Below are 16,339 nucleotides of genomic sequence, written 5' to 3'. Positions count from 1 at the left end.
TGTGAGGACAGCACCAAAGAACATAGAAAACAATAATAACATGAGTGCCGTCCAATAGACACACTGTACTAAGATGACAACAAAACAGGATAATAAGGCAAGCCCCCCATTCCCTCTAATCACTGAGAGACTATTAGTAACGCCAGTGGATACATAGCTAAACCACTCGCTTCAAAAACAATGAACAACCAGCTTTCCTCTAAATTGAAAGCACTGTAAACTGAGTGGTACCTCGTTCTGACAACTTCCACCAGTGCATCGCCCCTGTTTGGTATTTTCAAGATAAGAAAGCCTGGCGTCTGTGTACAGGCCGAGCAGCTGATATGTTTTCAAGAGTGCCGTACAGCTGCTCCTAACCTGAAAGGCTTCACCCGCCAGTCTGGCCACCTGTGACTCGGATCCCGCCTCCGGGTCTCAAGCAGGGGCAGGGATATCAAAAGCGGACTCCCGAACTTCCTTGGAAATTAGAGTCACACAAGAAACGCCTGAACATGTGAAAGCACCAAGTCGGACAAAAAAAGGCACGCAAGCTTTACTGCAGATATTGAGCCAAAACTCATGCAGATGCAGAATGTGCAGGAACAATGGCACGCGCTCGGGGGTGCTGCTCACCTTAAATCACGTGCATCAAAAGGAGCGCTAATCGAATTGGCAAATGGCACTGGGAAAGACCGCGTGGGGGGCAGGGAGAAGCATGTCACCCAGTGAAGGGGGGAGGGCGGTGTGTGTTTTTCTTTTAAATACAGGGCTACCAGTTTTGTTAAATATTATTTGCCACCACGTTTGCCTGATACCAGACACACAGAGGGTGGAGTGTTCAGGCAAAGGAAACAGAGGTAAATGTCATTAGTTTGGTCATTCCTTCTTGACTAGGGAGGGGGCAGTATGACACTGGCTGCATTCCAAGGGTATGCATCGCTGACTGCACGCCCTCGTGGTTACCAGTATAAATAACACATTCTTCATGTTCTGGGCGCTGGTTCCAAATCACAGACGAGCCGGGAAACTTTTTCATCAATTCCCACGCACGACTGAGAATAGCCCACGACAAAATAGCACACGAGAACTTTTGTACATTGGTGCTACGTGAACGCACACCTTGCCACTGATGCTAGAACAGGGACACAGGGTAATTCCGGATCACCATGGGTGCAGGGCTCCAATTCTGAGCGGTAAGAAACCAAATGTGGTTTGTGGGAGTTGTAGTCCTAGTTCACCTCAGTTCCTTAACTGAACCGTTCAGAAAAAAACGATCAGTATGACGTACATCGTAAAACGCCAAATCCCAAAAACTTAACCAGAGGCAACAAACACTAAATGCTTCGATAATGCAAATGCTTTTGCGCTGTTACTCCAAAACATAAACACAACACCCAAAATCAGTCAGAAAAGAAACAACGGATACAACTGCAGTGTTACAAAAGTCCCATTCTTGTGTCTCCCGGATAACCACAAAAGCACCCCAAAGACTGTGTGTGCTGGGACTGGGCTTCACAGCAAGGCCTTCCGCCCTTCAGCGCTCCGCGGATCCCGGCAGAGGCGACCTGGCCTCGAATTAATGAAAACAACCGGCCCCAGCGCCGTGTGTGTGTCTAAGTTTATTTGGCAATAAATATTTCTGATACAAAAATACATTTTGACACAGCATATGTTTAAGTCAGGTGGCGTTATATTAGTTGTTTTCCTTTCCTAAGGCACATGACATGGAAATACTGAGGTACAAAATGCACATTACTGCATATGACATTCACACACCCCATGCTTAGTGAAATGCATGCACAAACACTTTGCTTTGAATGGTTCAGCTTTTAGCCTGCTTCTTCTTAAGCACCAGCATCTTGTATCGAACCATGCACTCCTCCTTGCATTTTACTGGAACACATTTTGCGATCTTGTCCCAGCGCCCCGGAGTTCCCTTTGGATACTGCTGTAGCAATAACTTCAGCAGCTTTTGTTGGTTCTGGGTCCATAATTCTTCCAAAATGGTCCCTCTGTCCCTTTTTTTTGTTTTCGTCCTCGCTGTCGTCATTGGCTTGGCTTGAGCTATCGAAATCCTTTTGGTGTTTCTCTCTGCTCTTTTCTGTCACCTCGTCTTTCGCCATGAGAGCTGCTTCTGGGCTTTTTATGGGCTTCCTTTTTCGATGTCGGGGTTCAGTGGCTGAGACATCGCTGCGCTGGTTTATACTGTCCGCCTCGTCCACGTCTTCCTCCTCCCGCTATGTAATGATGTTGTCAGACATGTTCACGCTTGATTTTGTACCTTTCAGACTCTGAGCAGTGGATTTTAATTCAAAGAGTCTAACAGTACCCGAAGGAACAGTAACAGAATCCTTGATCTGCTTGGCTTTCGAAGTCACATCTGGGAGACCACGGCGCTGGTGGGCAGCCGCTTGTTTACTTTTGTATCTCGCTTTCACTTTAAGTGAAAGCGCGATGCGAAACTAAACATGCGGCTGCCTTTGCCAAAGCTGCCCGCTGTGTAATGATGTCGTCAGGCATGTTCACGCTTAATTTTGTACCTTTCAGACTCTGAGCAGTGGATTTTAATTCTGGGAGTCTAACAGTGCCCAAAGGAACAGTAACAGAATCCTTGATCTGCTTGGCTTTCGAAGACATACCTGCGGAGACCACGGCGCTAGTGGGCAGCTGCGTGTTTACTTTCGCATCGCACTTTCACTTTAAGTGAAAGCGCGATGCGAAACTAAACATGCAGCTGCCTTTGCCAAATCTGAATGAGAAGTGAGAAGAAAAAAGTGCGTGGGGACAAATGAAACAGAGTGTGTCAAGTCACCGGTAAAAGATCAAATCCTGGCGGGCGTGGCCAAAAGGAGACCAGGCAGCAACAAGGAGGGACTAAGAAGCCTCCTTTACAATGAGAAGTCTACGTTTTGCATCCTACATGACGAGAACTAATCAGAAAGATGGGCGGGGCTTCAACCCCGCTTTCGAGAGCTTCGGAATCTGAATTGATTCCAAGAAGCTCTCGAATGCCGAGAGCAGCGCATGCTCTGCTTTCGACAGCCGAGACCTAAAAAAACCATGGAAACAAATTCGACCTGCCGATGGAGTCCTAGCTAGCTGATAAAACTAAAAACAAGCTTTGAACAAGAGTTACAGGCCTGTTTTCAATCGCACTCAAAATTGAATGGCAAGGGGAGCAGCTGTGCGAATTGAGATTCTTCCCATTCTACCGGCTTCAGTTCAGTTAGCGTCTTCAGTTCAGTGAGCGGAGAGCAGAGTGGTGGAGTGGCGGTGGTACAGCGGCTAGGTGAACAGGCAAACAGACGTTAAACAATCATCCTGCAGTCTTGGTCCTCAGACCACGGAGACCTGGCTGCCATACAGTTTACAGGTATACCGCTGCAACACAAATCCACTCTGGGCGCAACCTTTAACTACATAGCCCGGTCACAACCGGAGCTGAAGCCCAGCAACATCAGCAGCAAGAAGCCTTCAGCAGTTCAGCAGCTAGACGCCCTTGGGACCTAACAGCTTTCGTTGTCTGGTAAGCGGTGATGAGCAGTGTGGTTATCCCTGGCTTCTTGCACCGACTTCCCAAGCAGAAGGGAGTATGGTGGGTGGGGGGAGCGGACGAGCGTAGCAGCTGTTGTTAGTGGCTTCAAATTGCGAAAGAGAGAGCCTGCAAGCGACCTCCAAGGCGGACTCACGAGTGTCAGGTGAGGCAGGTAGGTCTCCCTGGTCTCTCCTGGTGTGCTCCACTCCATACTCAGCCCTCCAGCCCCCACATCCCCTCTTGTTAATTCCTCCTCATCTGTGGATTGGTGTTGGCGATATTGGCAGAGGCATTGTTTCACTGGGTTGCTGTGACCCTGTGCATTGGTCTAGCCCGTTAGTACGGGAGTTTAATAAAGGTGGTTATAAAGTGATTTGAAAGAGCCGCACACATTTATTCATCACTTAACAACACTTAAAAACAATGTCAACAGCAAGCATAATTAGAGTGGCTTGCAGCCCTCTCACCTGGATTGTGGAAGGAGATCGCTTCAGTGAGCTGGTACACATTCCAACGGTTAGAGGAAATAAGTGATCTGGTCAGTCCTAAGTAATGGATCCTTCAAGGCGCATTATAGTATTTGTTTACCCCTAAAATGGGGAGGCGCAAAGCCTCCGAGCCAACTACAGAAACAATACCATTAGAACTGGAGATACAGCCCCTGAAGGAGGGGACGACCCTGCCTGTGTTACGTGACAACACAGAGGGACGGTCGACCCGTTCGTTCCTCTTGACAAGAGGCTCAATCAGGAATTATTTTCAGTCTACTAGTGTGCCTTTGGATCTGCCTTCGGTCAAGAGTGTACCAGCTCCGGAGTGTACAAGCTTAGACTCCTCCTTACCCGTGGAGTCTAACTATCTTAACATCAGTTCCCATTCACCAAGTCCACATGCATGTCCGAAGATGTTAGACAAAGTTTCAAAAAAGGTGACAAGTCAAGCTACCAGCAAGCAGAGCAGAACAATTGATCCCTGTTATAGTTGCCAACAGATCCTACATCGAGGGCAACAAGGATAAAATTGACCATGGACTCTCATATCCTCTGCCCCTGGCTTTTAATTCAGGCGGGAACATACTTAGTTCCTGTTAGAACTGGCTATTTCTGGTAGGCTAAGGCTGACGCCAAAGCCAGGCAGAAACCACCATTCTAGTCAGGGCAAGGAAGTCACACGCCAAGATAACCTCTGCTCACCCCCTTGGTAGCTTGGCTCAAGCAGTAAGGCTAAACTCGGAGGCAATGTGTAAAGCATTTGCGCCAGCGCACAACAGCAACAACATACTAGGCACACCACAAAAGAGACTCCACACAAGGTTATTATAAAAATAACTTTTGTATTGTAAAAACATATCAGATAAAATCACACATATACATTGTGCCAACTGGCACGGGCAATATTCACAGGGATTATGTACACAAGACAGGGCCACAAGGGCCACTGTCATATTCAGATATAGTACTTCTAGATAAAATGTAGAATATAAAATCACTTCTAGAATAAAGAATAAACGTAACATAAAATAATAATCAAAGATAACAACCAGTAATCACTGGTAACAGGAACCAGGACCTTACTAGGACCACCTGTACTAAGAAAAGAAGAACCACCTAAGTATCACTCAGCGTTTAGGGGTCTAGGAAAAGGACACATTACCCATGATGCAATAACCTACATTCAGAGGAGTAATAAAGAGAAACACATGATGCCTAAAGCATTCAGAGGTGTTAAGAATAAAGCACATGATGCAATAAAATACATTCAGGGGTGCAGCGCAAGAAGACACATGATGACTAAACATTCAGAGGTGCAGCGCATGGAAAGAAAGACACATAATGTATAAACCCACACATTCAGAGGTGCATAATAAATCAATAGCGCAAAAACTCCCATTAGCAATAACTATTAAAAAGCATAGAAATCACATTGCGCCAACACTACATAAGCCACTACCTGTGGCAGTCCCTAGGCCAACTGGCCTTGTGGGGCAAAGATGCCCTGAGTCCAAAGTCAGGGTGCGCTGCCATGCAGCGCCAGTTTCAAAAGTACAAAAAGCCTAAACGTGGCAGGTGCCCACTACTTGCTGGGCACCTGGGCATCACACAAAACCTAAACGGTGCAGCTGCCCACTAATTGCTGGACAGCTGAGAATCAAACTGCGCCAGGTTGGAGCCACACAGGCTCTGACATTAACTGTGCACCCAGCGTTGGAGTCCCCCCTCAGGGGACTCGAAATCAACAAAATGGCGCCAAGAGCCTCGAGGGCTCTAAACAAACACTGCGGCCAAATGCTGGAGCCACACAGGCTCTGGGCATATCGCCCATGCCCCAGACGTTGGAGCCACACAGGCTCTGAATCACTGTGGGCCTCGTTGGAGTCCCTCACGGGGGACTCTGCATCAAAAGGACATGGCCCCGAAGCCCTCTCCAGGCTCTACACATGTTGGGGCGGCCCACTGCCATCCGGGGCCGCCCTGTCTCTGCCTCACCCCCCGGCGCTGCCAGCGTCATCATGGAGCTCTAAAACCCTATATGGGTCAAAGGAGGAGCGGCCCGCTGCCACGGGGCCGCTCAAATGCTGCCTTCCTCCATCGCAACCACTAGGACCAGCCGCCCTCTCTGGAGCTCCACTCACCGGAGTCTTCTGGGCCTGACAGCGGTCTCCGCTGGGCTCCGTTCGGCGGCGGGTCTCCTCCTCACAATGGAGCCCCGCCTTCTCCTTCCGCCGTCGTCCTTCCGAGTGGAGCCGCCAGGCTCCCGATCCACTTCTCCGGGGCGCCTCTCTTTCCTCGGGGCTCCCTCAGCACACGGGAGCCCCTCTATTGACTGCAGCATCTCCGGTCTCCCTCACGACCCGGGAGACCGGAAGACAAACACCATGGCTTCCCCTTTCCTCCCCCGGGCTGCGGGGGCGGGACTTCCGGCCGGCCGCGAAGGGATTGGCCGGCCGGCCAGGTACTTCCGGGTCGCCGCGGGCAGCGCGGCGGCCCTCGCTAGGCAGGCAGGCGAGCAGGCAATCAAAATATCGGTGTGGGCAGCCGATCCAAAAACGGCACATAAGCGAGGTGGGCACTCGTAGACCAAACAACGATCTAGCGGGGCAAATCCACGCCGGGTGGGCACCGGCTCCCAACAATAAGGCGCTCCTAGCGCTAAACACGATCCACAGCACTACGGGCAGAAAACGAAGCGCTCTTCCAGGGCTGCAAGCGCCAAAGCTCTCCCAAGGCGCTGCGGGGCAAAACAGAACGCTCTCAAGTGTAGGGGCACAGACAGGCCCCCAGGGATGGCCCCATCAGCAACTAGAGCCCCAGTAACAGGGCACATCCAAGGGAAAGCGCCTCCCAGGCGCTAGGGTCCAGGAAAGCGCACAAGTCCACCAGTCCCTCAGCAGTCCAGGACCTCAGCAGTCCAGGGGAGGGAGCAGCAGAGCCCCCAGCAGGAAAAGTCCATCAGAGGTCCAGAGGATGGGCAGGGCCCAGGAATTCCCCTGGGCCCCAGCAGCAGCATGCCCCTGGCAGATTCAAGTTAGAAACAAGAACCCCTTTTGGATGGGAACACAGCCCCTTCTTATACACAGAAAAGCCTTTGAAGTCCTTTGAAGTCTCAGTGTGAGAACCAGCTGGACTGGTTTAGAGGGAAGTCCCCTTCAGTATCAGGGACAGAGGTGGCAGTCGCCCAGCGGGAGGTGGAGCCAGCTTTGTAGTTAGGCAGGCACAGCCCTTCACTATCAGGTGCCATCTCCTCCCACTTCCCTGGCAGCAGATGCTGCCTTTCATCAATGGGCTGACTCAGACAACCTCCTGGGCTCTCCAGCCCCTGTCATCCTCAAACCAGACAGTCAATCCACAAGCAGGCCCAGGCCCTCTGGGCCAGGCTCACCAGCCAATCACACGCTAGCACTAACTTACACAAATATGCCAACTTTCAAAAGTAGTACTTCTAGACTAGACACAGTCATGCCGCATACATCATTTTGCAGCATTCACTCCCACGAGTTCATACATACCAAACTCGCCCCTGCACTCCCCACACATCAGGAACTACCATGGGCATACATATTCCCCATTCATTCCTATGGGAGGGCAGGTCACTCACCACACATACAGAGAGCTCAAGCACTTTACACTGTACCACAGTGAAAAAGTGCGCAGAGGCCTAAAATCACCAACACCAGGTTCCATAAACAGGCTAGGAAAAAGCAAAAAGTCTAGGGGTGAACCTGCCCAACAGGCCGGGTCCAACAGTTCCCAACTAGTTTAACCCATCTATAACAAAATCTTAGTAGTCACCCAAGTGCTGCACAGCAAGGACTTTATCAGGAATTATCAAGGCTCAACTTTCCCTATAAAGTTGAATGCCCCATTAGGAGGCAACCTCTAGGCAAATACAGCCATAAACTCTCCCTCTTTTATTCCAACAAAGGGGAGAAACGGCCATGCCACGGATCATGAGCAAGGAAACCTTTCATATCAGTTTTTAGCTGCCATGGAAGCACAAATAGAGGACATGCTAAATAAAACACTGACGAATGGACGCAGGGCTTACAACTATTCCCCCGTTTCAGAATTGGTTTCTGAAAAGATTCTACTTTGGGGGATGTGAGTGCCTGGCAGGATGTAATTGCCCGGCACTTCTTTGGCAGTTGGGAAAAATGGAACTCCAGATAGACCTTCTTCAGTCACTTGCAACTTACCTGGTAGAAACAGAGAGTTATTTAACACAATTGGACATGAAGCTAATAGCTCTGGATTTGTGAAAACCTTGTTTATGTTCCCCCATTATAGACAAGTTCAGTGCACTCCAGGAAAAAATGAGAACACTGGTGAAGGGCATTAAGAATTCAAAGGAGGATTTAATTTACCAGGATACAAGTTTATTGCAGAGGAGCTGGCAAGGGCCATGACAGAGAGTCAGGGGGATGTATCACTATGTTCCCAATCTACCACAATGGGAGCAGAGTCGGAGATAGTCTGTGCTACTCAACCAGATCAGTCGGAGCAAGTAAGCTGTGAGACGCCAAGGGATCCAGGAAAGACAATTGAACTAGCACAGGGGAATCAAATCAGCAGTACCACAGATAATATAGTGGGGACATGTCTTTCAAGGAGAGCAAAAAAGCTATAAAAGTAACTTTAAAAACAACGCTTAATAAAAGAAGGAAGCCTTAAACCAGCGTCCAAGATCCCTACTAAATTATTCCCAATATTCGAGCAGAGAAAGAGGGCTTAGGACCAGCGTTTCTCATCAAAAGCCTTGGATCTACTGAATGGACTAGGTTGCACTGGATCAAACAAACAGGTGGACTAGGTCACCAACTTGTTTTCGGGGAAGGTAGCTTCCAACGTGGGTTGCACAGGTAAAAACTATGGGCAACAGCAAGAGGTTGTCCGGACTTTAAAGGACGTTTGACACCAGTAGTTTTGGTGGGCCGCAAACCTATGCTCCAAGGCCAGAGCAGGATTACAGCCAAGTACTTTTAATGAAAGACCATCCTACAGGCATACAATGGGCGGATCCATTTAACATGGGCAAACAGGGCCGTATGGTAGGTCCAGATTCCTGATCCCCAGAGGAGAATACCATCAACGGACTCCATAAGGCATCCGGGGATAGTACAATGCAGGGGCTTGGGATGCAGGAAGATGGGACCCCAAGTGGAATTCAAGGCTCTTGTCACCGTAAACAAGCCCCGACTATGGGGCCAAGAGTCAACTGGATCATAACAGAGTAGGACGGGGACTGAGGACAGAACATCGATAAAACGAGGGGAGGCAAGACCTGTTTACTTGGGCAAGACAGGGGTGATGCCATTGATCCGCTGGAACTGTTTTTTATTCCCAGGTTTTGCCCAAGGGGCCCTCATGATACGCTAAACCTGGGGAACTTGCTGAAACTTTGTTCCTACGTTCCAGCCCTGAACCATATCACCTCAGATGATTTGTTATGCGTAAAATATTTCTTGGATGGGATGATTGGCACAGAGGAAGCCTCAATCACTGCATGGAGGAGTGGATCTCTGAGAGATGCAGTGTGGGGTGAAAAAGAAACATTTGCGGATTGGGGGATCGAATTTGTGAAATCTACCACGCCAAAATATCTTTGTTTTATTAAACCCGCCCACAGGACAGTTAACCCTTAGCGTTCTTATGGGCACATCAGGCGGAAGTAGAAACTGGGAACCAGAGTAATCCACAAGATCAAGATCACTAAAAGTCGTTTGCTTGCATAACCTGAGAGAGGTGAGATTCAGCCTAAAAGAATACACCGGGCAGGAGGCAGTGTGAAGGACAACAGCTAGACACAGCTCTCTGGGTGCTCAGTCCTGATGAGAGCATTTGTCGACTAAATTGGAAACCGCAGTTGAAGGCGCTAACTAATCCTCGATCCCCAAAACAGTTGACAAGGATGTAAAACCCTGAATTAACTATAATCTCATGGAATGTAGCAGGGCTCAAAAAATTAATGGGAAGCGAGCAAGGGTGCCAGTATTTAGGTACGGGTGACATCTTATGTCTTCAAGAAACTTGGGCTCTGTCCCCTACCACTCTATCAGGCTTCTATGAGATTTTTGCTGCTGCCTCGCGGCTGAGCCACTTTGGTCTTCCATCAGGGGGTCTGTCAATTTTCATCAAGCATACTGCTAACCTGTCTGTGACGGCTCTTGACAGTAACTGTTAAGCAGCCAAGTGATATGCATTTTTGGTTTGGAAACAAACAAATGGTTATGATGGTGGTTAATTGCTATCTGAATGCTCCCAGGAAGACATGACAATCTTGGTAAAGCAGTTTCTTGAATGCCTTTGTAGTGTAGTTCCTATATTCACAATAGGCTCTGCGCATTGGAATAATATATCCTATAGATGTGACGTAGGACTTATGTCTACTAGGTCTCTATCGAATATATTAGACTTCAGTGTCCGCTAGCTCAGAGGTCATTAGAAACTTTCTCGAAATCACAAGAAGGGATTAGTTTCTGACACTGCATAAACATGACAACTTTGTTTCCCCAAGATAAAACTGATCTTCAGAGTCGCGGAAACAATAGATAGATATTTTACTCAGTCATTCGTGCATGCTTCGTTTCACCAGAGGTGCAGAGAAATATAGAGAAGGGCGTTTTCAAGAAAAGTATTTATTGAACAGTCTTCTATCTCATGCAGAAGAATTGAACTGGTACAATCGCGATACTGGCTGTAAAGTATAATACATACAGCAAGAAGAGTATTATAAAATAATACTGTAAAAGCATGGTATGGTTTCTAAGTGATAAAATACATACATAAATAAATAAAGACTAAAAGTACTCAACTGGTGCTTGTAAAATACGCCTACCCCGGTGTACCTAACCTAAGTCTAGTACGAGGAAAGAAGTAAGTGTGGTGTAGCATAAGTTTTGCCAAGAATCTATCCAAGATTTCTCTTAGGGTCTAATCAGCTCCGTACCTTGGTTTAGAATGAAGGAGGTCGGTCTCAGGACTCGATTTCCCAACACCCCGCAAGGGGAGCTTGGAAACACTGGAGATGGATTTCTCGGCAAGAGAAAAGACAGCATCTCTCTCAGTCCGTCTGCTGGAGAGTCGGCTTCCTTCGGCACTTTCTGTAGCAGGATGCGTCGGGCAAGTAGATAGTCGAACTGCTCCAAACCACCGTGTGTTTGCTTGGGCAAGTGTGGGAATATTTATACCTTGAAGGTGCTGAGTTTGACGTAAAGGTGGACATAATAACGTCATCAAAGAGTCTCAGTTCTTTGAAAACTCCATGAGTTCTTGGACAAATCCATATTCAAGCAAGGGGAAGTCCCTAACTGCTGAAGTTGAGTTTTCCAAGAAATTGTTGTGGATTTTCGGAACTAGTGGAAGTAGCCATGCCGTATTTGGACTGCACGAGCTATGTCTAAATATGGTTATGATTTCTATGCCTATATAAGGACAAGGTGATTTTATAACTATATATGGGCATGAATCTGGAAAATTACACTAGGGTCCTAAAATGCTATATGTTAGAACTGGCTATTTCTGGTTGGCTAAGGCTGACGCCAGAGCTAGGCAGAAACCACCATTCTAGTCAGGGCAAGGGAGTCACACGCCAAGATAACCCCTGCTCACCCCTTGGTAGCTTGGCACAAGCAGACAGGCTTATCCCGGAGGCAATGTGTAAAGCATGTGCGCCAGCACACAACAGCAACAACATCCTAGGCACACCACAAAAGGAACTCCACACAAGGTTATATAAAAATAACTTCTGTATTGTCAAAACACATCAGATAGAATCACACATGTACATTGTGCCAACTGGCACAGGAAATATTCACAAGGGATTATTTACACAGGACAGGGCCACGTGGGCCACTGTCAGAATCAGCACTTAGTAGAAATTAGAATATAGGATATAAAATCACTGTAGCACAAATTAGCAAATCTAAATCACAACCAGTAACTACTGGTAACAGGTAAGTACCACCTACGCAACCCTAAACACATTGGGAGAAATGTCACGCAGGGAACCAGGACCTCACTAGGAACACCTGTTATAGAAAGAACAACCACCTAAGTATCACAATACAATTAGGGGAATAAGCAAGAACACATTACACATGATGCATCACAACATTCAGAGGTGTAGGGAAGGAAAACACATGATGCGTAAAACATACATTCAGCGGTGTAATATCAAGGCACATGATGCATCAAAAACACATTCAGAAGTGCAGGGAAGGAAAAACACATGATGCATCAACCAGCACATTCAGAGGTGTAAAAACAAGGAAGACACATGATGCATAAAAACATTCAGAGGTGCCAGAACATAACTCAATAGCGCAAAAACACATGATGCCTAAAAACATTCAGGGGTGTAAGATCAAGGTGCGTAATCATATTAAATGCATTACATTTCCTAGCACCACATCACATTGCGCAAAACTCACATTAGGCAATTACCATCACATAGATAATCACATTGCGCCTAAATAAAATCACATACCAGCCCCCTTCTAATAAAGGGACTAAAGAGCCTTGTGTCCAGAATGTCAGGGCGCGCTGCCACTCAGCGCCAGTCAGGGGTGCGCCACCAGCGCAAAACCTAAACGTTGCAGGTGCCCACTACTTGCTGGGCACCTGGGAACAATCACAAGACCTAAACGGTGCAGCTGCCCACTAATTGCTGGGCAGCTGGGAACTTCAAACTGCGGCAAGGGCTCTCACTGGCCCTAGACAAACTGCGCCGCAGGTGTTGGAGCCACACAGGCTCTCAGACAGCTGAGGAGCGTTGGAGCCATCTGGCTCTGTGAATTCTCTGCCCCCAAGAGCCTCACTGGGCTCGCCAGCACATGGGGACCGCCTGGAGCCTCTCTGGGCCCTAGAACAAATGCCCCTTCAGAGCCTCTCTGGGCTCTACTCAACGTTGGGGTGACCCACTGCCAACCGGGGCCGCCCTGCTTGCACCAGCTATGGCCCCCTAGACAGAGGGCAGGACACGGGCCATCGGGAGAGCCTACGGGGCTCTTAAACACATCGCGGGAAGAAGGGAGGAGCGACCCGCTGCCACGGGGCCGCTCGAACGCTGCCTCGCTCAGGCACTGCCACTCGCGGAGCTCCCCGCCTACCCCCAGCCCTTCAACACTCACCGGGCTGGTCGGGGGGGGGGGGCTCTGCCTCACTCGCGGCTTCCTCTGCTCTTGCTTCAGGGCTCCCTCAGCTCACGGGAGCCCTGTCGACCGGCCGCCATCTTCACTGCTCCCCCTCGTCCGCGATGTCCAACCAGAGCGCGGCTCACAACAGCGGCCCAATCACCTCGCGGCCTCACAGGGCGAGCCTCCCAGTCCCGCCAATGACAGCGCGGCGCCTCCGTCCACGGCTCCGGGCGGGGGACAGCGAGTTCTCTGACGCCAAATGAGGGGTGGGCACCCTCTGTGCATAAAACAAATGCCGAAGCGAGGTGGGCACTCGCCAATAATTAAATAAATGCGGGCAAAGTCGCAGGGTAGGCACCTGCCAATCCTCACGCAAAATGCGTGACGGTGACACGCTCGCACTACAGCAAAAAGCGCTCTCAAGTGCCATGGGACCAAATAAAGCGCTTCCATGGCGCTGGGGGCACTGACAGCCCCACAAGCCCCCAGAGATGACCCCTTGCATCAAGAAGGGTCCCAGTAGTCCTGAGGCATCAAGGAGGCAGCACAGCAGCTCCTAATAAGAGAAATCCTCCAGCAAAGTTCTTCAGGAGTCCAGGACCTCAATAGTCCAGGACATAAGGTGGAGCACAGCAGCTCCCAGAAAGGGAAAAGTCCATCAGGTATCCAGGGGCTGGGCAGGGCCCAGGGAGGCAAGCCTTCCCCTGAGCCCAAGCAGCAGCACACCCCTGGCAGGATTCAAGTCAGAAACAAGAACATTTTGGAAGGGAACACAGCCCCTTTTTATACTGTAAATTCCTTTGCCTAGCAGGGTGCAGGCAGTGTGAGAACCAGCTAGAACTGGTTATAGGGAATTCCTTTCACTGGCCAGGCTAGGGACATCAGACACACCCCAGGGGGTGGAGCCAGCATTGTGTGGGGAAAACCCAGCCTCATTCAGGACCCTCAAACCAGACGGTCAATCCACAAGCAGGCCCAGGCTCACTCCTCCCCTCACATCAGCATGCTAAACACTCCATTCACCACCGGGGCAGACCCTCCCAGACTCTTGGAGCCAGGCTCACCAGCCAGCCTCAGCCAATCACACGCCAGACACAAATTACACAAATATGCCAACTTCTAAAAGTGGCGCTTCTACACTAGACACAATCATGCCGCATATATCATTGCGCAGCATTCAATCTCACGAGTTCGCACATACCAAACTCGACCCTGCACTCCCCACACATCAGGAACTACCATGGGAATACATGTTCCCGAATTCATTCCTAATGGAGGGCAGGTCACTCACCACACATACACAGAGAGCTCACGCACTTTACACTGTACCACAGTGAAAAAGTGCGCAGAGGCCTAAAATCACCACCACCAGGTTCCAGAAACAGGCTAGGAAAAAGCAAAAAGTCTCGGGGTGAAACTGCCAAAAGGGCCGGGTCCAACACTATACAACACCCACTCCACTTTATTATGTTCGACATTACTAAATTTATGCACTAAAACTAAGGCATGTGTTTACAATCCCACCCAAAAATACATAAAATGCATTTGAAAATGGTTGTACACATAAAATGAGCATTTGTACTGTACGCATTTAAAAGCAATGATTTCATTTTAAGCATATAGTATGATATTGGCAATGCTAACTGAATGAATCATGAAAATTACATTTATAAAATGGCTCTTAAATACAGAATAAAAAGGTCGAGACCATCTCATAGCAGAATATATAAACTGTTTTGGTTTCTGGATAAGGCCAGTTACTGTTTCTAGGAAGTATTCAAAGAATTCTTGTTCTCTAAGAATAGTTCTACTTTAAGCAGATTACTTTGTGCCAAAGTTCAATTTTGGAAAAAAGTCAAATCAAATCGTAGAAAAATTGAGTTCCAAAGTTAGGAGTTTTTGTTTTGAAAAACGAAGGTCAAATTCAAGGTTGATGGAACGCTGTGTGCTAATTTCAGTTATTCTCGGTGTCAGGAGAAAACATTACATCTTTTAAGCTGGCAAAGAAATAGTCTACCACAGTAGGAGAAAGTTGAACCACTTCATTAAGTAGATCAATCGTACACAGATGAGAAGCATCGCCCTCAGCGTCAGACGCATTAGCAATGTTCGCAGCAGATGGTACCTATGTGCCTCTTGGTGCGCGTATCTCACCCTCAGCTGGAATTGCCAGTGAGACCTCAATGAATGCCGTCATCCGGATAGGTAGCTGTTAGGGGCAGCACGATGCATGAGCCGTTACTGAACCAAGCAAAGCGTCAACATCCGTTGGCAGTGCTGATGGAAGTGTTATACAGATATCTAACACGCATTCCTCTCCACAAAGCAGGCATCGTAGAACAGGTAAGATGCAATCTTGCCAGATTGGTTTGAATGATAGGAACCACGTGGTATTCAGATCTTTTAAATGAGCCAAGCCAAGAATCTGTGTTATGCGCTCACGATACTGCATTGCCAGAAGAGTTTTCTCCATGGTAATCTTGGTATCGCTGGTGACTGGACTTGCCATAACGGAGCAGGAGGAATAAAAATAGGATCCCTGCTACGAGTCCCAAAACGAGAGGCAGGCCGCCGAACACAGAGTGCACGAAGTTTGGAAAAACGCCTAGGACTGCTTCAAAGGGTGCTAACGGTCCCGAAAAAATAGTCTTAAATACATGTACAATACCACTGGTATCAGACATGTTTAAGATACGACCTAACATTTCTGCAAACTGTATGGGGCAATTTGTTGATAATAAGGCATGTATCTCCGCAGAGGACCTTGCAACTTGCAGATCATATGTCTCTCTGGACGAGGTCAGTGGCACAGTTTTTTGTGAACGTATGGCTTTCATTCTGCTTAAAGTATCAATTCGTATAGAAGAGATGTTTAGTAAAGGCCATAGTGGCGACTCCCCGTCTGTCTTAGTTTTTGGAAACGATACTTGCATACAGCAAGTGACCCTGGCTGACACACTAACGAGACAGGCTATTCCTGGCATCATTCCAGAACAGCTGTGATCATTCAACATTATATAGCTCCCATTGGAAAGCTGTCTACAAATTGGATCTATGACTGCTGCCGGGAAACCCTGCAGGTGGCATGATAAGTTGTTTGAAGAATCATCACAGGCTCCATGTAAATTAATGCCCTGACATAGAAGTGTAACGCTCAATGTGGTTTTGCAATTTTTACCACTAAGAAATACCTC

General features: G+C 48.3%; 2 protein-coding genes across 2 annotated transcripts in view; one reads left to right on the top strand and one right to left on the bottom strand.

The window, feature by feature from the left end:
- Nucleotides 1-16,339, top strand: part of LGALS8 (galectin 8) — a 273,575-nt gene that overhangs the window by 3,316 nt on the left and 253,920 nt on the right. The window lies entirely within an intron of this gene.
- Nucleotides 1,824-16,339, bottom strand: part of LOC147708061 (uncharacterized) — a 30,481-nt gene continuing 15,965 nt past the window's right edge. The window contains exon 3 of the mRNA XM_086925704.1: nucleotides 1,824-2,216. Coding sequence (XP_086781830.1) covers nucleotides 1,824-2,216 — 393 coding nt within the window. The remainder of the gene's footprint in view (nucleotides 2,217-16,339) is intronic.

This window comes from Lissotriton vulgaris, chromosome 6 (assembly GCF_964263255.1).
Source record: "Lissotriton vulgaris chromosome 6, aLisVul1.2, whole genome shotgun sequence".
Taxonomy (NCBI): domain Eukaryota; kingdom Metazoa; phylum Chordata; class Amphibia; order Caudata; family Salamandridae; genus Lissotriton; species Lissotriton vulgaris.
The sequence above is the reverse complement of the archived record's forward strand: the minus strand, read 5'-3'. Positions and strand labels throughout refer to the sequence as shown.